Source organism: Fusarium proliferatum (assembly GCF_900067095.1).
Source record: "Fusarium proliferatum ET1 genome assembly, contig: FPRO_scaffold010, whole genome shotgun sequence".
In the NCBI taxonomy this organism is placed as follows: domain Eukaryota; kingdom Fungi; phylum Ascomycota; class Sordariomycetes; order Hypocreales; family Nectriaceae; genus Fusarium; species Fusarium proliferatum.
In genome coordinates, this window is record NW_022194799.1 from 1,542,330 (window position 1) to 1,564,391 (window position 22,062).

The 22,062-nt window shown below is 49.8% G+C and overlaps 6 protein-coding genes and 1 non-coding gene across 7 annotated transcripts; 5 read left to right on the top strand and 2 right to left on the bottom strand.

Annotated features, from left to right (window-relative positions):
* Window positions 1–185: 185 nt before the first annotated feature.
* Window positions 186–1,029, bottom strand: FPRO_11955 (uncharacterized protein; the record flags this gene model as incomplete). Its single annotated transcript, XM_031221486.1, has 2 exons — window positions 186–851; window positions 958–1,029. 2 exons carry the CDS (start codon window positions 1,027–1,029, stop codon window positions 186–188), a joined length of 738 nt encoding a protein of 245 aa, XP_031087040.1.
* Window positions 1,030–2,355: 1,326 nt separating this feature from the next.
* Window positions 2,356–2,427, top strand: tRNA. Its single transcript has one exon. It is a non-coding gene; the product is annotated as a tRNA-Gln (tRNA).
* Window positions 2,428–3,661: 1,234 nt separating this feature from the next.
* On the top strand, window positions 3,662–7,104 carry FPRO_11956 (putative bifunctional P-450:NADPH-P450 reductase; the record flags this gene model as incomplete). The annotated part of the gene is made up of 6 exons (XM_031221487.1): window positions 3,662–3,773; window positions 3,828–3,946; window positions 3,994–4,210; window positions 4,260–6,139; window positions 6,186–6,382; window positions 6,429–7,104. The coding sequence occupies 6 exons, from the start codon at window positions 3,662–3,664 to the stop codon at window positions 7,102–7,104; spliced, it is 3,201 nt and encodes a 1,066-aa protein (XP_031087041.1).
* A 1,267-nt stretch (window positions 7,105–8,371) lies between these two features.
* Window positions 8,372–11,284, top strand: FPRO_11957 (uncharacterized protein; the record flags this gene model as incomplete). The annotated part of the gene is made up of 6 exons (XM_031221488.1): window positions 8,372–8,481; window positions 8,537–8,564; window positions 8,680–9,062; window positions 9,110–9,190; window positions 9,270–9,553; window positions 9,624–11,284. The coding sequence occupies 6 exons, from the start codon at window positions 8,372–8,374 to the stop codon at window positions 11,282–11,284; spliced, it is 2,547 nt and encodes an 848-aa protein (XP_031087042.1).
* An 839-nt stretch (window positions 11,285–12,123) lies between these two features.
* On the top strand, window positions 12,124–12,897 carry FPRO_11958 (putative het-c2 protein; the record flags this gene model as incomplete). The annotated part of the gene is made up of 4 exons (XM_031221489.1): window positions 12,124–12,268; window positions 12,324–12,382; window positions 12,435–12,553; window positions 12,603–12,897. 4 exons carry the CDS (start codon window positions 12,124–12,126, stop codon window positions 12,895–12,897), a joined length of 618 nt encoding a protein of 205 aa, XP_031087043.1.
* A 1,768-nt stretch (window positions 12,898–14,665) lies between these two features.
* Window positions 14,666–15,826, bottom strand: FPRO_11959 (uncharacterized protein; the record flags this gene model as incomplete). Its single annotated transcript, XM_031221490.1, has 1 exon — window positions 14,666–15,826. The coding sequence occupies one exon, from the start codon at window positions 15,824–15,826 to the stop codon at window positions 14,666–14,668; it is 1,161 nt and encodes a 386-aa protein (XP_031087044.1).
* Window positions 15,827–18,381: 2,555 nt separating this feature from the next.
* On the top strand, window positions 18,382–21,282 carry FPRO_11960 (uncharacterized protein; the record flags this gene model as incomplete). The annotated part of the gene is made up of 1 exon (XM_031221491.1): window positions 18,382–21,282. One exon carries the CDS (start codon window positions 18,382–18,384, stop codon window positions 21,280–21,282), a length of 2,901 nt encoding a protein of 966 aa, XP_031087045.1.
* Window positions 21,283–22,062: the final 780 nt, after the last annotated feature.

The window sequence follows — 22,062 nt, forward strand, 5'->3', positions numbered from 1 at the left end:
ATCTCGCTGCATGAATCCAGAAATCTCACATCGCTCTTACGCAGGCTGCTACTGACTCAATCTCCCCATCTCTTGGTAGAATCTTTGGTCTCCCTTATCGGCTCTTTTGCTGGTCAGGCTTCCTATTTTCTCTCGCAGCCAAAGCCCTTGGGTTTCGTGGAGGGCCAGTCTGGGTCCTCGGGTGGCTACTTTGGTTTCGCAGGTCGCACGTTTATTTTCAGGTGGGACTGGTTTGTTTGCTTTTTGGTGATTTGAGCAACATTTGCCCAAGTCGGCCCTGGTTTCCTGTCCGGCTTCTTCTCCTGATCCTGGTCTAAAGGGGGGGATGGATCATGAGACTGGATTTTGGGGGTCTCGTGGATCTCTTCGTCCACAGGAGGCCGTGCGACAACATCGGGTGTTGGAGCCGCCACCGGTGCTGAAGTGCCTCCTCGGACCGAGTGTGCTGGTTCAGGAGAACTGCTGCCTCCACGCGAAGTAATCTTTTGAAGGGGCGGGGAAAGTGACTGCCTCTTTTTTGCACACCCTGTGTCTTCAGATGCGTGTCTCTTTCTGGGGGACTGTGTTTCTTGAGATGCATATCTCTCTTCAGATCCATGGCCCTCCCCTGTAGATTGTGTTTCCTCAGATGCGCGTTTCTCTTCTGGAGGCTGTATCTCTCCAGATGCGCATTCCTCTTCTGGGGGATGTATCTCTTCAGATGCGTGTCCCCCTTCTGGAGGCCGTGTGTTTGACCCAGAGCCTGGGGCACCTTCTGACGGACGAGGCAAAGAGACAACCCTTGTGGAGGAAGCTGAGGACTGATATACTGGAGCTCGAGGGTTCAAAGGAGATGATGCCGGTCTTGATCCCTAATTATTCTGGGGAGAGTCGTTGCCGTTCCACCATGTTGTACTACACTGTTGATGTCAACAACTACATTAAAATCAAGAGCTACGTATGTGAGACAAGACTTACGGCGGCGCAGAATTGAGGCCCGATCAATCCCGCTATAGACCCGGATGGATCACAGAGGGGGCAGTTGCTCATGACCGGTTCGCCGATTGTCGAGGTCTCGGGAAGTGAGGGAAAACTCGAAGGCTAATAAATAGTATACAACGAGCGGATGGCTTGGTTTGTGATTCAAGACGGGGCATTACAATAAAGATGGAATGCTTTAGCCAATATGGGGATAACGAAAGTTGGGATGATAACCACGATGATCTTGATCTTGATCTTGATGATGATGATGATGATGCTGACGTTGGTTGAAGGAGGAAAGATAGTTTAGGACATACTGTAGAATTTATCAATTTTCAGCCAACTCTCTGAGTTTCTGAGAGGGAAAGCATTAACTAGCTAAATGACAAAAGAAATGGCTCTGATGTTTGCAGGGTAGGGAGCAGTCACTTCTCAGCTGCCTCCTTTACCTACTACCTTAAGGTAGGCGTTTGCCTTGTAGCAATATACATGTTTGTCAAGGCAGCCATAGCTCAAGAGGTAAGCGGGACAACTCCTTAGATGCCATTTTCTAAATTTGCAAATCACCTGTATCTTGAGACAAGCTCATCAGTGCATTGATGTTAGAAGTGCCGGGTCACGGAAAGGGATCTACATAGTATGCAGTCTCGGAGTCTCGTTGCGCGGCAACTTGGAAGTTTTGCAACTACGTTTTTGCTATTGACGCCACGATACAAACTTGCTCTCGCTTGCGTCTTTCGAAAAGAAGTCCTGGAACGTTGCACCAGACATGGCGCTTCAAGTTGGCGGACGATTGCGTTTATACCAAGTTTGTGGCGTAATGGTTAATATGATGGAAGATGCCGAGGTGATGAGGTTTCGAGAAAGAATGGGTGGTCAGCGTATAGGTGAGTGAAATGGGCCTCCAGAACAGACCAACGGGTCGGATAAGAACTTGGCAGAATAATAATACTGAAGTGCTTAATGTGCACATACATTTCCCCCAGTCACTGACACTCTCAACATAGCGTCCCAACTGCTAATTGCTGCTACCGTGACCAATGGCTGTTGAGAATAGTATGCTTCAGGTTACGGTTTTGTGACCGATTCCCCCCAATGTCAAAAATTAAGTTTATAGGATAATAAGTGTTTACGGATAGCTAGCAAGATAAAGATGTGAGCCGATGTGACCTAAGATCAAAGATCAGAGGCAGGGGTATAACTTAAAAGTCTCGACCTCGCTGACTACACACGGAAGATGGAAGGGTCTTCCGGAAGCCTTGTAACAATACGATTCTCCGACTACTCCGTACGGAACACAATACCGACGGTCGTGGCTATAACAGCTTCGGGCTAACGTCATGATGTTGGCAAATTCTGCTGCCGCTGCCACCCATCCAAGCCATCATATTTTGAGGTTTCATGGTCTAACGGTTATGACTGCGGATTCTGATTCCGCCAGCGAGGGTTCGACTCCCTCTGAGACCTATTCTTTTGCTGTTGATGATGACCTGAGCTTTTGCCAGAAGCCATCATCATCATCACCACCAAGTGAGAGCCGTTAGTGCTGAACATGCAAGGCGCAGCATCCGTCCAGAAGCACACTCAACGAAATAGTCCAGGAATACCTACGCACTGCAGGAACGGGCTTTTCGGTGGTAAATAAACGCCGTTCAGGGTGCCAAGACGGTGGGGAGAAGTGATCGACACGCCGACTGTCCGCTTGCCGTAGGACAAGATGTATATGCGAACACCAATCGGGGGACCCGTGAGCGTCGTATTCTGTTGCAATTTCGCATATACCCTGAAACTGATACTGTTAACTCATTCATTATTCCTCCATAATAAGGGAATTCGGATGATTAAATCAGGCCGTCTCACCGCCTCGGGATTCGGATCCGGTGCGGGAAGAGTGGGGCACCGGACACGGCCGAGAATTTGATGGAGATGCCGAGGCATAAGAAAGCATGAGATAATGCCCAGGATCGACAGCAGACAATAGATAGAAAAGAAAGAAACAAAGAAATAGTTTAGTTAATACTTTAGTTGATAAACAAAGAACTGATCCTACAGTGATTTAGGTAGTTCAACAAAACGCAATGTCATGTAATAAACGTACGACTTATGGTTCATGGTTAGATCCGTCTGTAGGGCTCGTTTGTTCAGTTACAGATGCAATTCCGCCCAGACTACCTAACTTGAACAGGTTCTTGGCAAGCCTAATCTAATGCGTCTCCAGCGATTGGCTTACGTTCACGGCACTTGGCACAAACGGGGCCGGGTTTTGAAGAAACGGATACGGACAGGCGGGAGACGGGAGATTCTGTTCTGTTAGTCTTGGTTGAGTGAGCCTCTCTAGTAATAAAGCCGCAGCAATTGCATACGACGCGTTGCTATGACGTTGTGAGGCGAGCGGAAAAGGAGTCTGTGTCGTATTGTAACCATCGGCTTTTCAACCTTTGCCTATTTAATCATTTCCAGTTCCATTCGTTCTGCTTGCTCTGCTGCTTATTCTGAACCAAAGAAAAGGTGGTCAAGAAACTTTCCACCATTGCAACGCCAAGTTCAATCCGGACTTCAGCTCAGCTCCTTCGCTCATATCACATTGTTCACACCTATAATAAGAGCGAAGAACCACAACCCATTCAACACATCTCCACCTTCTCCTCACCAGACCAGACCAAGGCAGACGCGACACAGCACAACACAACGCAAATACAGCATGGCTGAATCTGTGCCTATCCCTGAGCCTCCTGGCTACCCTCTGATTGGAAACCTGGGAGAATTCACATCAAATCCTCTCTCTGATCTGAACCGTCTAGCAGATACATACGGTAATTAATTGACCACAGTCAACTAACTCATTGACCACCGCTGATTCCCCTCAGGCCCCATTTTCAGATTACGTCTTGGAGCCAAGGCTCCCATTTTCGTCTCTTCCAATTCATTGATCAACGAAGTTTGTGACGAGAAGCGGTTTAAAAAGACCCTAAAGTCGGTTCTCAGCGTACGCAGCAGAAATCTCAGCAATTGAGCTTCACTGACCCTTGACAGCAAGTTCGAGAAGGTGTTCACGATGGCCTCTTCACAGCATTCGAGGATGAGCCCAATTGGGGCAAAGCACACAGGATTCTAGTACCGGCTTTTGGCCCTTTGAGCATAAGAGGAATGTTTCCAGAAATGCACGACATCGCTACCCAATTGTGCATGAAGTTTGCTCGTCATGGTCCTCGGACACCAATTGATGCTAGCGATAACTTTACCCGTCTAGGTACGCAAAACATTGAGTCTTCAACACGCTCATCACTAACAATTGTCAGCCCTGGATACTCTGGCTCTCTGCGCCATGGATTTCCGCTTCAACTCATACTACAAAGAGGAACTGCACCCATTTATCGAAGCCATGGGCGATTTCCTTACGGAGTCAGGAAACAGAAACCGACGACCTCCATTTGCGCCCAACTTCCTCTATCGTGCAGCAAACGAAAAGTTCTATAATGACATTGCATTGATGAAGTCAGTAGCCGATGAAGTCGTCGCCGCACGAAAGGCGAGCCCCAGCGATAGGAAGGATCTGCTCGCTGCTATGCTTAACGGGGTTGATCCTCAAACGGGAGAGAAGTTGTCCGACGAGAACATCACCAACCAGCTCATCACATTCCTCATCGCTGGCCACGAAACCACTTCTGGCACTCTATCTTTCGCCATGTATCAGCTTCTTAAGAACCCCGAAGCCTACAGCAAGGTCCAGAAAGAAGTCGACGAAGTTGTCGGCCGTGGTCCCGTCTTGGTTGAGCATCTCACCAAGCTCCCCTACATAAGCGCCGTTTTGAGAGAGACCCTCCGAATCAACTCCCCTATTAGTGCCTTTGGTCTCGAGGCCATCGAAGATACCTTCCTTGGGGGCAAGTATCTCGTCAAGAAGGGCGAAATCGTCACTGCTCTTCTGTCTAGGGGCCACGTTGACCCTGCCGTATATGGCAATGATGCTGACAAATTCATACCCGAGCGAATGCTTGATGATGAATTCGCGAGACTTAACAAGGAATACCCCAACTGCTGGAAGCCTTTTGGAAACGGAAAGCGTGCTTGTATCGGACGTCCTTTTGCCTGGCAAGAGTCTCTTCTCGCCATGGTCGTTCTCTTCCAGAACTTCAATTTCACCATGACGGATCCCAACTACGCTCTGGAGATTCAGCAGACGCTGACTATTAAGCCCGTACACTTCTATATCAACGCTACCCTACGACATGGCATGACCCCAACCGAGCTAGAGCATGTTCTGGCAGGAAGCGGAGGTACCAGCTCTTCAAGTCACAACATCAAATCCGCTGCGAATTCAGATGTCAAGGCTGGCAGTGGAAAGCCTATGGCTATTTTCTACGGTTCAAACAGTGGTACATGCGAGGCTCTCGCCAACAGGCTGGCCTCGGATGCTCCTAGCCACGGATTCAGCGCAACCACAGTTGGTCCTCTCGATCAGGCCAAGCAGAGCCTTCCTGAAGACCGTCCCGTCGTCATAGTCACTGCATCATACGAAGGACAACCACCTTCCAACGCTGCCCACTTCATTAAGTGGATGGAGGATTTGGATGGTAACGAGATGGAAAAGGTGTCGTACGCTGTTTTTGCTTGTGGTCATCACGACTGGGTTGAGACATTCCACAGAATCCCCAAACTTGTTGACTCTACTCTTGAGAAGCGTGGCGGTACTCGCCTCGTTCCCATGGGTAGCGCAGACGCTGCCACAAGTGACATGTTCAGCGACTTTGAAGCTTGGGAGGATACTGTCCTCTGGCCAGGGCTGAAGGAGAAATACAAGATCTCTGATGAAGAGTCAGGCGGCCAGAAGGGCCTGTTGGTCGAGGTTTCAACGCCACGAAAGACGAGTCTCCGTCAAGATGTCGAAGAAGCGTTGGTGGTTGCTGAGAAGACTCTTACCAAGTCGGGCCCTGCTAAGAAGCATATTGAGATTCAGCTTCCCTCGGCCATGACCTACAAGGCTGGCGATTATCTTGCCATTCTTCCTCTGAACCCGAAGTCGACTGTGGCGCGAGTGTTCCGACGGTTCTCTCTGGCCTGGGATTCTTTCCTGAAGATCCAGTCTGAGGGACCTACTACACTGCCCACCAACGTCGCCATTTCTGCCTTCGATGTGTTTAGCGCATATGTTGAATTATCACAGCCTGCTACAAAGAGGGTATGTTATCTTATCACTGTTGTCCACCATTGACTAACAAATGCAGAACATCCTTGCTCTTGCTGAGGCGACAGAAGACAAGGCCACCATCCAGGAACTCGAGAGGCTTGCTGGGGATGCTTATCAAGCTGAGATCTCGCCAAAGAGAGTTTCGGTTCTGGATCTTCTTGAGAAGTTCCCTGCTGTTGCTCTCCCTATCAGCTCTTATCTGGCCATGCTCCCTCCCATGAGAGTACGACAATAGTATGTTCCCTTTCCTACTCACCACCTGTATATACTAACGAGATAGCTCCATCTCTTCCTCACCCTTTGCAGACCCCTCCAAACTCACACTCACATACTCCCTCCTCGACGCCCCTTCGCTCTCTGGACAAGGTCGCCATGTCGGTGTCGCCACAAATTTCCTGTCGCATCTCACTGCTGGCGACAAACTCCACGTCTCGGTCCGTGCCTCCAGCGAAGCCTTTCACCTCCCCAGCGACGCCGAGAAGACTCCCATCATCTGTGTCGCCGCTGGAACCGGACTGGCTCCCTTCCGTGGCTTCATCCAAGAACGTGCCGCCATGCTTGCCGCAGGTCGAACTCTCGCACCAGCTCTTCTATTCTTCGGATGTCGAAACCCGGAGATCGATGACCTATACGCCGAGGAGTTTGAACGCTGGGAAAAGATGGGCGCTGTAGATGTGCGGCGTGCGTACTCTCGCGCCGCTGACAAGTCTGAGGGATGCAAGTATGTCCAGGATCGTGTCTACCATGATCGCGCGGATGTCTTCAAGGTGTGGGATCAGGGAGCCAAGGTATTCATCTGTGGAAGCCGTGAAATTGGCAAAGCAGTTGAGGATGTTTGTGTACGTCTTGCCATCGAGAAGGCTCAGCAGAATGGCAAGGATGTTACTGAAGAAATGGCACGGGCTTGGTTTGAGAGGAGTAGGAATGAGCGTTTTGCTACGGATGTTTTCGATTAGAGGCATGATTGAAGAGCCCGGTGTGCATTGATCCTGAGTTTTATGTTATTTTAGGAAAAGATTCAACTCTTAGTATTTCTTTAATTTATTCAAGTACTTCCTATACAGTATTGGATGCCATGACGATGCACCGGATAGTGCCTCATTGTTCTATTCGGACGTAAATATAGAATAATGGCGAGTCTTCACTGCGAAAAGAGGACGATTGAGTGTTCGGTGCAGCATCTCGTCTTGAGTTTTATTCATGGAGTGAACGATCTACATCTCGGGACAAACTACCCGATGCTAAGCTTCTAGCCGGGATAGCTCAAATGTTGGCAGATATGAGATGCAGCTGTCAATGCACTACGGGGAAACCATGCGATGTGCCAATTAGAGAGTCCTGTAAGACAAGGATGGCAGTCAGGGGAATGGTTGATTAAATTAGCTTGAAACATGGAACAAAGGCTGATTATCACGGAATCCGTAACGGTCAGGATGAAAGCTACAGCTTCTGACGTCATATGCTCTGATAGCTCCAGGATCAATCAGTTAATGTGCCCTGTGCAGTGGGAAAAGCTTGACCTGCCTCTTTGTTTTAGAGTTATCAAGCAAGCTTTTTCTTGTCGCTGCTTGATCAATTGGCAAAGACATTAGAACGGAAACCAAAAAGCTCACAGTGAAAATGGCACAAGTCAATTGGTGCATCTGCTTTCAGCCCTGTGCGTAGTATTACGTGTATGTGCGGGTCATGACGGATGCCGCGATCTTGGCCTCGGCCTGTGACAGTCCTGGTCAAGCTGGGCCTATTGTTAGAACCCCCCAAGAGATTTGCGCGCCGTGTTCGCCGGCTTGGCACTGGTTTCCTGTCTTTGATGTGAAGGTTCTGCTTGGTCGATGACATCGCCAGTTGCTCGTCTCGTCTCGTCTCACCAACTGCATCCATCCATCGCGTCAGGATCAAGGCTTGACCAGGCCATGCCAGATGTTTTGTCGCGTGCCCAGTTTAGCCAAGACCATGACAAGCAAGCCATTACTATTGCCATTGAGAAACTACCAAAAGCATTGTCACCCTCGTAATTCTGCTTCTTCCATTTCCTCTTCCTCTTCCTCTCACTCTCTTCTCGTCTTTCTGACTGCCCCTCCAATTGCTTGCTTCCCCTCATCTCACCCCTCATTCTCCCCCCCGATCGATCGATAATCTCCTGCAGAGACCCTGAGGTAACCTGAGCGCTTTGCTCTCTCATTCGACGACCCTGTGAAATTGTCGTGACTCGCGCCATCCATCATGGCGGATCACAAGAAGCATGAGAGCTCTGGCTCAATGAGTTCAATGTTGGACAAGCTCAAGTTAAGCGATGGCTTACACGATGCAAAAGTTCATCTCGTCCACCAAAAGTCTGTAACTCGTACTCAATCGTAATAGAATTCGTCACTAATTTTGAGTCTTCAGGCACAAAATTGGTAAATTGGCAAATTTGGTATGACGCGCCCTGTCCTGTTGGAGGTGTCGCATTGCATCACATCGCATCGCATCAGCTCCGTGAAATGAGACAAGACAGACGCAGACGAGAATAGTGACTTACATATGCGTAGTTCAATAAAAACCACAGACACGACGAAGAACACGAGCAGCGATGTGACGACAAGCGAACTTCCATTGCCGAGCAGAACCGCTTCAAATCTTACTTCCCAATGCGCGCTGGCAACCACGTCAAGTGGTATGTAGATGGCCGAGATTACTTCTGGGCTGTGTCCATTGCTCTGGAGCAAGCCAAAGAATCCATCTATATCGCCGACTGGTGGCTGTCACCAGAGCTATTCCTCCGCCGACCCCCATACGCCGCGCAAGAATATAGACTGGACAAATTGATCAAGAGAAAGGCAGAAGAAGGTGTCCAGATCTATGTTTGTGTCTATAAGGAAGTTGAGCAGGCCTTGACTTGCAACTCAGCTCATACCAAGCATGCGCTGAGGAGGTGGGTTGAGCAATTAACTGATGCCCATTACAAGCTGACTTTAACAGACTTTGCCCCAAGGGCTCTCCTGGTCATGGAAATATTCATGTCGGTCGTCACCCCGATCACAATGTCTTTGAAAACTTTGGGTGAGTGCATTTACAAAGGGCGCAGGAGTTGGCAACCATCCACATGCAGCCATCAAGACATCTGCTGACGACTCGACAGCGATATGACATGGTACTGGGCACATCACGAGAAGTTCATTGTCATCGACTACGAAATCGCATTCGTCGGAGGCCTAGATCTATGCTTCGGACGATGGGATAACCACCAGCACCCTCTGTCGGATATTCATCCCACCAACGTTCAGGATGAAATCTGGCCAGGACAAGACTTTAATAACAACAGGGTTATGGACTTCCAGAATGTGTCTTCCTGGCAAGATAACGAGTTAAGCAAAGCAGATTACGGTCGTATGCCGTGGCACGATGTCGCGATGTGTATCCAAGGTGGGTTGGCATCAGACACCAAACCTCAAGACAAAACATCAATTTCTGAGCTTTCTAACCCTTAACAAAGGCCCGACGGTGTATGATGTAGCCGAACACTTCATCCTTCGATGGAACTTCGTAAAGCGCGATAAATATAAAAGAGACGAGAGATTCGACTGGTTGGTGTTGGAGAATAGGGAGAATGAAGATGAGGACCTAATTGGCGTACAACGACCGAAACACCCCGTTGGAGAATACGTCAAGCATCCGTATACTCCTCTAAGCACTAAAAACCTTGAAAATAGAGGCACAGTCAACTGCCAGCTCGTCCGATCAAGCGCCGACTGGAGTAGCGGTATCTTGACCGACCACTCCATTCAGAACGCGTATATTGAGATCATCTCCAAGGCTCAGCACTACGTTTACATCGAGAATCAGTTCTTTATCACTGCCACAGGCGATCAACAGGCTCCGATCAAGAACACTATTGGTCGCGCGATTGTCGATGCCGTTGTGAAGGCCGCAAAAGAGGGTCGCAAATTCCGCGTCATCGTGCTTATTCCTGCTATTCCTGGATTTGCTGGAGATCTCAGAGAGCCAGCTGCTACGGGCACGCGAGCTATTATGGATTACCAGTACAAGTCCATTTGCCGGGGTGAGCACTCTATCTTCGGACAATGCCGCGCTGAGGACGTAGACCCCGAGAAGTACATTTTCTTCTTCAACTTGCGATCTTATGACCGTCTTAACAAGACTCCTGCTATCATCAAGGCTGAGAAGGAGACTGGTATCAGCTACCAACAGGTGCAGCGTGCAGAAGCTGAGGAGATTATGGGTGAAGGCATTCACGGCTCATATGACCCTGAGGACAGTGAGGGCGACGAACACATGCGTGGCGATAAAAAGCAGAAGGACCTTGATGAGGATATCAAGAAAACTATGGAAGCACGAAAGAAGTTTGAGGCTGCCATGCCGAAGGAGGAAGTTCACACAACTTCCTCTGTTGCGCACCATGCTATGGCTGGTACTGGCGAAGGCCTCAAGGGCGAGTCTTGGTTTGAGGGGGATCCCGAGTCAGAGATTAAGAACTGGGTCCAGGAGGAGCTTTACATCCATGGAAAGCTGCTGCTGGTTGATGACAGAATTGCCATCTGCGGAAGCAGTAACCTCAACGATCGAAGTCAATTGGGTGACCACGACAGTGAGCTTAGTGTCGTCATGGAGGACACGCGTCTCATCCCTAGTACTATGGATGGAAAGCCCTTCGAAGCAGGTTATCACGCAGCAACCCTCCGTCGATACCTTTGGCGTGAGCACATGGGTCTCTTGCCCCCTCAACCCCACGATGCTTCGCAGGATATCAACGCCATGCCTCCGACCGTCAACCCCAACAACGATATCTACGACCAAGATGAGAGCTACAAGTTTGTTGAAGATCCTCTCAGCGACGAACTCTGGGATAAGTGGACAAGCCAGGCAGACAAGAACACCGAGTTATTCCGCCACTTATTCCACGCTGATCCAGATGACCATATCAGGACTTTCGACGATTATGATCGATATCTTCCTCCGCGCGGCGTCAAAGCTGGTCATATCTTTGATCAGTTCATGCCTCCCGAAGACGCCAGAGAGAAGCTGTCACAGATCAAGGGTCACTTGGTTTGGTTCCCATTGCGCTTCCTTGAAGATGCTGAGATGGCGGAATGGGGATTGCAGGTCAATTCTGTGACCGAGTCTATTTACACGTAATAGGATGACTTATGGGATAATGCTTTGGTGTTGATAGTTTAATGATAACGTATATATGATCTGAATCACTGTTATTTTGTTCATGATGACATCCTTGCCTTGTCTAGGTATCATGAGATGGGCTCCGCCTTGAGCGTCGTCAGCTAACACAACACCACATAAGATAGACACTTAGCAGGCTTTGATGATTCAACGGCATGTCATTTCAGAGTAGATTGTTACACTCATATGTAGTGCATTATTAGTTTCACACATCACTCTTTGTAGAACCATTTCTTTTCTGGTCTCGGCTGAGAGTCTTACCATGTCGTACTATAGATTGAGCCTCTTGTCTACGGCCTCCGCCCTCAACATGGGAGACTGGGGTTTGAGGCGGTCTCGACGGAACAACTAAATCGAGCCCCGAAACACAGTGCGGAGTGTTGGTATTTCCACCTGACCCTTCGATGAAGATCCTGTAAACGCCGTTGTATTTGAATGATAAATGGCCTTTAGCGGACTCTATATGAGCCCTATTAAGATCTTCACCCGCTATAGCCTTCACAGGTGTCTTAGAATACTGCTTGGCTCTGATATCTTCTGTTTCAGCTGCATGCACCAGCTTTATCTTATCTATCTACACTGTACGAATGCCCCTCCTTCACCGTCTCGAGCCCCTCACTAGGTCCCCTGAGCTAGACCCCTCCTGTATTGCTGCTCCCTGTCTAAACCTACCCGCAAAGGGACAGCTCAGCTTGACCGCTTCAACATTCAACGACACCTCATCGTTTTTAAGTCTCCTCCTCCCGCCAAACACTTTCTCATCCTCTTCTCCATTCACTTCTCCATCATCAATCATCATGTCTGCTGTCTATCCTCCCGGTGGTACCATCGTCCAGTCGCTCAAGCGAACCTTCGCCGACGTCCCTGTCGATGAGGCCAACGGCAATGCTGTCTCTACCGTTGAGTTCCTTGAGGCTTCTGAGTCCCTGACCACCATCTTTGGTACGGCATTGTCTCAAAGTTTTGCTAAGAGGTCAATGGCTAACTGCGCCTACAGATGCTATTGGTGGTGTTGCTTTCGGCCCAGTCAAGAAGGATATCCTTGGCAACGTCGAGGTTCGTCTCATCATCCCCCTTTTCATCGAACAAATCTGACAGCTACCTACAGAAGCTCCGTGCTCGCCACGCCGCTGCTCCCGCCGAGTCCGCTACTGTCCAGGACCTTGTCCGTAACGAGCTCAAGACTGGCAAGCACACTGCCACCGAGGGCTGCCTCTGGCTCGTCCGGTACGAACAATCCTCCCCGAACATACTTCCTATCAGCTAACAACTCCAGTGGTCTTGACTTCACCAAGCAGGGCCTCGAGCACAACGTCCAAAACCCCTCCGTCGAGCTCTCCGACTCCTTCCGCGACGCATACGGCAACACTCTGAAGCCCCACCACAGCTTCATGGTCAAGCCCATCTTCAGCGCTGCCATGTCCGCTGTTCCCTACCGAAAGGACTTCTACGCCAAGCTTGGTGACAACCCTGAGAAGGTCCAGGCCGATCTCGAGGCTTATCTTGCTTCCTTCTCCAAGGTCGTTGCCATCCTCAAGGAATTCATCAACAGCAAGGAGGCCAAGTGGTAAAGAAATTCATGATATAGGAGAAATATTAGCGTATCAGCCTGCGATTTGGGCAGAGCTGGTGACGATTATGTTACGAGTTGGAGAAAACGGCTTGATTGATCAGAATGCTTTCAGCATCGAGACGCTATCCTACAGAAGATGTCTAAAAGATTGCGATAGTAATAACTGCAGTCTCAGATTACAATAACTGAAACGAATATACATGCATGACCATACATTTGATACCTTACTGTTGTTCTGATGATGCTTACCCTAGACCCGATACATGGACTTGGACCAATTCATGAGTGCGAAACATAGAGCATATTCAGCAAGCTTATTGTTTTTTCGACTGGCTTCACTGGTCTATCGAGTCCGACTTCATACTCAGTCACTCTTGAGTATCTTATTGAATCATGAACCCCATGGTAGTGATATAATCTCTCAACCACTAACGCTTCATCTCCAATATGACTCGTCCCAAAGACTTGATATTAAGCAAACAAAACATGCTTTAGCGTCAAGCCACATCAAATTCTCAAAACCGCCACAGATCATCACGAAGTGACTAACACTTTGTGTCATGACGACCAAGAGATCGCCATGATCGCATCCCAGATCGCCTGAGCCACGTCGGCACTTCGGAGCCGAGCACACCACCCAACGGCCGAACACCATGTCTGTTTGACGGCATGGGAAAGTCATAAAAAGCCGACCTTGGGGTCTAGTAAAGTGTGGCGACGGGCGTTTAAGAATTTGAAGCTTATGATGATGGCGGCGGCGCTGAGTGAGAAGGCGGGGGATGCTGCTTATCCTGGCTAGTTAGTTAATTAGTTGGTTGATGACAATTCTTTCAATCTTGGCATTCTGATTGAAAAGCTAAACATATCGTGATTCTGTGATCTATTTGAAGGTGAAATGCTCGCCTGATAATTCCGTCATGAGTAAACGCGATGCCGGAGTCCGGTATATCCCCCCCGGGATCCTCGGGGCCTCCGGATCGCGAAAGAATCTCGGTATATTGACAAAACCCCGACGAGAAAGTTTCACTGTTTTGACTCTCAGTCACAAGCTCAGTCGACAACACAATATGTCTCACACTATTCGTGTATATAGACGCAGAGATAAGCAGCTGACCAAGGATCCCCGCACAATGTTTGTAAGGCGAAGCTAGTCTAAGCTGAGAGTCTCTTAACGCATGTTTTCAATATTGTGATTAAGTTCATGTGTAAGTATATGAACCAATTGGCGTGGGCGTGGAAATGCCACATGTTTACGACTTGGCCAATGTTGGTAACCCCGACGCTTCCGGAGATGGGACCCTTAAACCAGCTGCTATTGTTAAGTATCTTTTCCGTTGCTTGAAGTACCTGGTTCCGATTCTTGATTTACGCCTGGGGTGGAAATCACTGCAAGCACCAAATGCCGAAGGTTGTCTCTCGACAGGGCTGGGAATGCTTGTCTTGGATTGAGTTGACTTACCCACTTGGTAGTGGCTGGATCATGATCTTGACAAGAACCAAGACCCTGATGCTTATTTTTGCACTGCCACCCGTTCCTGGATCATTATCTCGGGAAATCTGTCTTATTTATGTCTGTATATGTAATACATTTTATTTCGCTCAAAACCGATTATGTCCAACCAATGCCCTGCTTCTCATATGTTGCCAAGTCTTGTCTCATTAATCGCATCATGCGCCGCGCTAGGTTGAAAGAAAAAGGAAACGACGAAGTACAGTAAAGTAATAAAAGCCGAACCCACGAGAAACAAGAACCCTGCTAGGGGCAACTACCTCCCGGACCAGGTTTTGAAGGAGAGGTACTTTGGTCGCTTGAGAACCGGCCGTTTCAATCTCATTGATCGCATGGATTCAGTGTCGGTCTCGCACTTCTGCCCAAACCAACTGGCCATTGTCTCCACGGCTTCTTGATACTCAATGGCAACACTCTCTTTGGGTGACATCGGTGGTGGACAATCCCATGCGTGTCTCTCTCCTTCGACTATACGCAATGTGAACTTCTTGTTAGCAACCTTGAGACGATTCGAGAACTTGAGACCTTCGGCGAGGAGCATGTCATACTCGCACAAGACCAAGTGAATAGGAGGAAGCTTCTTTAGCAACTCATCAGGCATCAACCCCGGGGATAGTCTTGGATCACAACGTTCCTCGCGAGGAATGATTGGGTAGATGAAGGAAGCGTCGATAAGATCTGTTAGACCCTTGGGTAAGGTAAACTCCGGCTTTGAACATGTAAGCCGTTTTTCCGGACGCGAGATGGTCCAGTCCAGAAGCGGATAGTAGAGAGTGATACCGGCAATCTTTGGAGGCTCTATAGGGAACTTGTAGCCCCATCGATCAGGGTCATTAAGAATGAGCCAACTTGCTAGGGCATTTGTGGCCCCAGCGGAAAACCCCGACAGGATGATACGATCAGGGTCTATGCCGAATTCCGCAGCACGATGCTTGATTTGAAGAACTGCATCCACACAATCCTCGATTGGTGTTGGAAAGGGACACGATGGGGCCAGACGATAGTTGACAGTAAAGACAACGGCGTCGAGATTAGCCATGATAGCACCGGCCCAACGGGCATCGTCGGTACCTTGACCGAGAATCCATCCGCCTCCGTGGAAGTTTATAACGGCAGCCCGGGCACCGAGCGCGGGACGGGGCGGCATCCATACTTCGGCCTTGATCTTCGTCTTGGCGCGGTCGGCGCGGCTAAGATCAGCCTTGGACAGGGTAGCATCGAGCCAGATGTCCTTGGTTGGTGAGGGTGCAGGAGGATCCGTACGATTAGCGATACTGAAGCCCAGACTGGCAGCAGAACGAATGGCTTGGGCACGAGCGATCAGGTACCATCTAGAGCTGGACTCGAGAGGATTCACATAGCCCGGAGGTTCCGGAGTGGTTGGCCGTGACTCAGAGGGGGTGAATTCAGTCTCCATATCAGATGCGAAGAGGGGAGAGGGGAGGGGTCCTAGCCAGGAAACACCAACACCAGCCTATGAGATTATGGCTTTTGGGTGAGACTGCAGATTGCAGCGGGCTAGGTTGGTTATGGTAGGGGTCGAGAAGGGTTGTCAGGAAAAGACGGCAGAGACAAGAGAGGCTGCAAAATGAGGAAGCACAATCCAAGCCTAAGCCCAAACCCAAGTCAAGCCAAGACGAGACCCGGCTGTCACGGAGAAGCGGTGGGGAGATTTGTGTGCAACACGTGGTTGACTCAGTATGCAGTACAGTACAATAATGGTACAGTGCAGTATTCTGTAGGCGCGGTAGGAGATGTAGAAAGGGCAAGGATTGGCTCAGAATTGCTGATCAGAAGGAATAAAAAGAATGATAGCGCTGATGTGCGTGAGGTTTGATGGCGTCTAAGGTAGGTTTGTGGTTTGATGGGGGGTAAGCAGTTTGAAGTTGTCGACCGTCATTAGTAGTAGTACGTGTCTCGCCTACAAAAGTGGAAAAGCAGGTTATCAAACCGTAGTAATCAAATCACCCACTGACTGAGGTGATTCCGAGAGATTGATTATGTGAATGTGAATTAGGCGATAAGCAAGCAAAACACGACATGAGAGACGAGACAAAGCTGTAAAACCTGGCCAGAACCAACCAAAGTTGTTAGGTGACGTGAGGTTGGAAAGTCGATGCTTATGACGTACGGTCTCCCGCTTAGCTGGGCCATTTTAGTGGTCAATGCGGGAGCGTAACGACCAAGCGGGTCTGTTTTTACAAGGAAAACCGAGAAGAGACGAGAGCCTACCTAGAATTATTAACCACGACGGACCGTAGATACGAGAATGTTCTCTTGATTTGGCTACCTTAGCTACCTCTGTAATCACCCGTAAATTCCGTTTGGCATTTCACCTGGATTGACGTCAGGTCAGTCACCGACAATCTCTCGTAAACAAACCTGGTCATCTGCCCCTGATTCTACTCTACCTACCATCAATAGGGAGGTCACTATAGAGTCTTGGGTGAAATACAGGTTATAAAACGGACACAAGGGCACTGAAACATGAAAATCAACGGTTTGATAGTCGTCAATCGCCGATGGGTTTAGGATATGTCATTGGCCTTGGCTGCATTACCAAGCCAATTCCGGAGCATCTCCACCGAACTCCAATCACCAGCTCCGTGCGGCCCCGCGCATCCGGGGGCGGGAGAGTCTGAAGAGAGACTGGCGCTGTAAAAATCTACAGCGACCCTTCTGATGTCACGGAATTAACGCCTTGTCCTAAATTTGTATCACACGTTGACGTATCTGGTACTTCTGGCGGTACGTAGAGACATGCCCAGACGGCAAACGGCAGCCATCCCTTGCTTGTTTGGGCGCTTCTGGGTGAGACCAAGCTTAGGACCTGAACGTCTGACGGCAATAAGGCCTTGGCCTTGGATGTGTGTCTGTGGCGTCTTCTTTGACGTGGTGCAGTCTTCGTGGCTGAGTCTAATTGATCGACTTGACATATTAACCCATCAGTAAAACTCTGCATCACTTTTTAGACATTCTGAAAGAAATCTCTGAGAGACATACATTAAAAAATCATGACGGAATCAATTACTCGGACTTTGCGCCCTTGGAGGCTCTTACATCCACATGCGCATCCACATGCCACGACGTTACTCATGGCGTGCCATGCGTGAATCAGCGATGCCCCATATCCTAGGGCTGTTAGCTGCTACAGTAGGGTGCTAGTGCCAGACCCGAAGCTAAAACCTGTGCTGACTGACCTGTAATTGCAATTGGATCTACCCGTAAATTTCTCGGTACCCTCACGCGCGGAACGAGTTACATGGCAATGCCGAGTCATCTGTCATCCTCAACCTCCACGCCGCGGGTTTATGCACTGGGCCGAGCCCGAAATGGAGGTTGCTAGAGTAAGCGATAGGAATTTGACAGTGAAGTTTTTTCTTTTCTTCTCACGGCATTGTAAGCAAGTCTTGTTTCCGTGAGGCCGAAAGTGCCGTGGATGCGGACTCTGCTATAAGCGATATAAACATCAGACATTTCCTATTTAGTGTTTCTATTCTCATTCACATCCACCAATACACCAGTTTGATATTAACCAGCCGTGGGCTCAACCCTTATATCGACTCCAGCCTCGTGTCCCCTGATACACTATTTAATACTTCCCTCGTCACAGCCACGATCAAATCGAAGGCTTGTCCCTGAGTAACAACCAAGAAGGAATCTGAATAACCGAAAGCAGCCCACTCGATCGTCATCGACTCGAGCAAGTATTGCGGAAACAGTCCCTAGCAAGCCAAGTCAGGATATCAAGGATTTTTCAAGTGTGGCTGACCCACCGTGCCACACCCTCCATCTCAGTCGAGAGCAGTCCAGCCAACCATCCATTTCATTTTGAGACAGAAGTAGACATTCCCGGCCAGGGCCCGTCATCACAATCGGAATCAATTCACCCCCAAATCCCCGATCCTCTAATCCCTGTCCTCCGTGCCCTGGTTCCGTCCGCGGCCCTGCGCTACGCGACGCTACCTAACTATGACGGGCATCCTTGCTCCCGTCACATCAGCCTTTGGCATGCCACTACCTTCAAAGAATCGTCTAAAAGGATCCTCGGCCACCACAAATTCTCCAACTCCCCCTTCGCCTTCTTCTTCTACCTTTTCTTCCTCTTCCCTCTCTTCACCTAAAACTCCCTCACGTTTGATCACTTCCTTCACTCCAGCCCCAGTGCACGCCCCGTCGACGCCCCCACTATCTGCCGTCTCCATAGACTCGGTCCTTTCACAAGCCAAAGCCACCAGTCTGACATCATCACCGACGTCGCTCGATATGGCGAGCCCAGAGACCAGCCGGCCTGCTTCAGCAGTGCTGAGCATTGACACAAGGCCATCCGCTGCTATTTTGAGTTCGGCTTTCTCGTCGCCTCGGTCCGCGTCTCCCTCTAGAACTATTCGCGAAACCATGCGCGATAGCGCCGTTGAACTGCGCAACTCTGCTCGATCTAGTATGGATGGCACAACCACCACCACCAACGGCGCTGTTGTTCCCAGCAGCCGCACCTCTCTCGACAGCGGTCGAACAAGCATGAGCTCTGATTGGCCTGTTCACCCTGGCGAGATCAACACAATTGCACAGCTCGATACTCTTCCTATCGGTACCGAAGTCACTTTCCGAGCCCGTATCGAGACTCAGCGACCTATTTCGAAGGTTCTCGACTTCCTCCTCCTCCGCGACCAGACACACTCCGTCCAGGGTGTTCTCGCCCGTGATGCCAGTAATGCCGACTTTATCACATGGGTCCGAAAGATCAACCCCGAATCTCTTGTCCAGATCACTGGTAACCTCAAGACCCCTCCCGAACCGATTCGATCGGCTACACATTCCAATGTTGAGGTCGATGTCGTGTCTGTCCATCTCGTCAACCCCGCTCAGAACCTCCCCTTCAGCAACTATAAGCCCCCAGAGACTCTGCGCAACCGCATGAACGCCCGAATCCTCGATCTCCGACACCCTTCCAACCAGGCGCTTTTCCGTGTCCGCTCAATGGTCTCCCGCATCTTCCGAAACACCCTCGAAGAGCAAGGCTTTGTTGAGATCAACACCCCTAAGCTTCAGCCTGCCGCCACTGAAAGTGGTGCTGCTGTTTTCGCTGTAAACTACTTCGGTCGTCGTGCTTTCCTCGCCCAGAGTCCTCAGCTCGCCAAGCAAGAAGCTATTTCTGCTGATTTCGGTCGCGTTTTCGAGATTGGCCCCGTCTTCCGTGCCGAGAACTCTAATACCCACCGTCACTTGACAGAATACACTGGCCTGGATCTTGAGATGGCCATTGACACCGACTATCATGAGGTCATCCAATTCATCGACATGTTCCTCAAGGAAGTCTTCAGAACCGTTTATGCCTCTCGAGAGCTCGAGGTTATTCGCAAGAGATGGCCTAGTGGTGAGTTCAAGTGGCTAGAAGAGACCCCCATTATCCCCTTCAGCGAAGGTATCCAGATGCTCCGTGATGATGGACGTGATGTCGAGGAGGAGGATCTGTCCACTCCCGACGAGATGAGACTTGGTCAACTTGTGCGCGAGAAGTATGGTACAGACTACTACGTCCTCGACAAGTTCCCTGCCAACGCACGCCCCTTTTACACTGCCAAGGACCCCGAGGATCCCAAGTGGACTCGATCTTTCGATATCTTCATTCGAGGACAGGAGATTTGCTCCGGTGGTCAACGTATCCACAACGTTGATGAGCTCCGCGCCAACATGGCTGCCGCTGGCATGGCCGAGGATGGTATGGAAGATTACCTTACTGCCTTTGAGCTGGGTGCTCCTCCCCACGCTGGTGCTGGCCTTGGTCTTGAGCGAATCGTCGCTTGGATGCTTGAGCTTGGCGATGTTCGATATGCATCTCTATTCCACCGTGATCCCAAGTCTCTTCCTACTAAGGCTCCTGGTCTGCCTCACCCCGAGGCTGACACCACCAAGCCTCACCACGCCGACTCTCCCCCTCCTATCGAGAAACTCATTGCCAACTACGGTGATGCTACCAACACCTCCTGGCTCGATGATCGTTTCCAGATTTGGCGACACTCCACTGGTGCCGCTGTTGGTTGGGTCCAACGCGAGAAGTTTGCTATGATTACTGGTGATCCTCTCTGCGACCGCAGCCAGTACACTCAAGTCATCCGCGACTTTATCCACTACATTACTGTGGACCTTCGATTGACACCTTTCTGGATGCTGGTTTCCTATGAAGTTCAGAAGATTCTTGCCTCTGAACTTCGGTGGCGAAGCTTGTCTTGCACTGAGGAGCAGCGTGTCGACGCTGATAAGCACAACAGCGCCCAGATCGATGGCCTCGCTGCCAAGGCTCGCCGCGTTGAGCGTGAGGGTGTCAAGATCCATGAGGTCAAGCCCGACGAAGACTTCATCTCTCGTGCTAACCCGGCCATTGAAGCATGGAAGGGCACTCGTAAGGGCAAGGGCAAACAGGTTCACCTTACTGAGGTCCGCCCCTGGATTGACCAGGAGCACCGCCGATACTTTGCTGCCGAGAAGGATGGCAAGGTTATGTCCATGGTCGTTTTGGCCAAGCTTGCTCCTCGCCATGGCTGGCAGGTCAAGTGGGCACTGGATTTCCCTGGTGCTGTCAACGGCGCCATCGAGGTCCTTGTGAGCTTTGCTCTCCAGAACGTTAGCGGAAAGGTCACCTTTGGCGCTGGTGTTTCCGAGAAGCTTACCCCCGGTGAGCACGTTGGTGGTATTCGGGCCAAGTTCCTTAGTGCCAGCTACCGGTCCATCGTCGACAGTCTCGGCCTCCGTCGCAAGGCATCATTCCGATCCAAGTTCGGCGCCCTCGGCGAGGAGATATACATCTGCTACCCCAAGCACGGTGTCGGCCTGCGCGATCTACAGAACGTCATCAAGTTCTTCACCGACTAAATTCGAACTGCTGTCACACCAATCACGTCCATGGTGCTAAAGCGAGATACTAGCGAAGGGAAGAGGAGGTTTATTGCGTTTCTTTTAAAGATACCATACTTTACATGAGATTGGACGTAGGAGGATACGACGGAATAACGGCCTGTGCTTTTCTTTGTTAACGGGATGGTTTTTTGTTTAATGGCGGTTCTTGGATGGTGATTTTCCCTTGTGGCAGTCTCGCGAATGTGGCTTATGTTTAAAATTCCCCCTTAGATACCAAACCTGGATGAAATACCCTCTCTAGACGGATCATCTTTAACAGGCTGTGCCTGCTGATGGACACCAATATTACTAGTTAAAGAATACAGTTATTTAAATATCTTGGTCTCCCTAAAACCTCGCCACGTTGTAATTGAGAGATGCACATCCCTCTATGTGAAGGTCTACATATTCGAGCCATTTGGGCGTTGCGGCCGATAACGATCAACCATAAGAAAGAGACATAACTCCTTGGCGTGAAGTCTCAGCACATGCGTATGCTCACGAATCAACATTTTTTCATGGTGAAAGCGGAGAGGCATAGGCCGAGTATCCTGTACCCAAGTGTTGATACATATTTGATGTTTAGAGGTTTGGCAGTTACTTGACCTCGGTAACCGTCTATTCCCAGAGCAGGAAAGACTCACTCATAGGCCGTTTGATTCAACTGAATGTTTAATAAACTTCTGTCAATGGTGGCCTCGGTGTTTTAGCTTTCAGTAAGTGGTTTATCATGCGTCGTGGCTGAGCGTTCAGTTG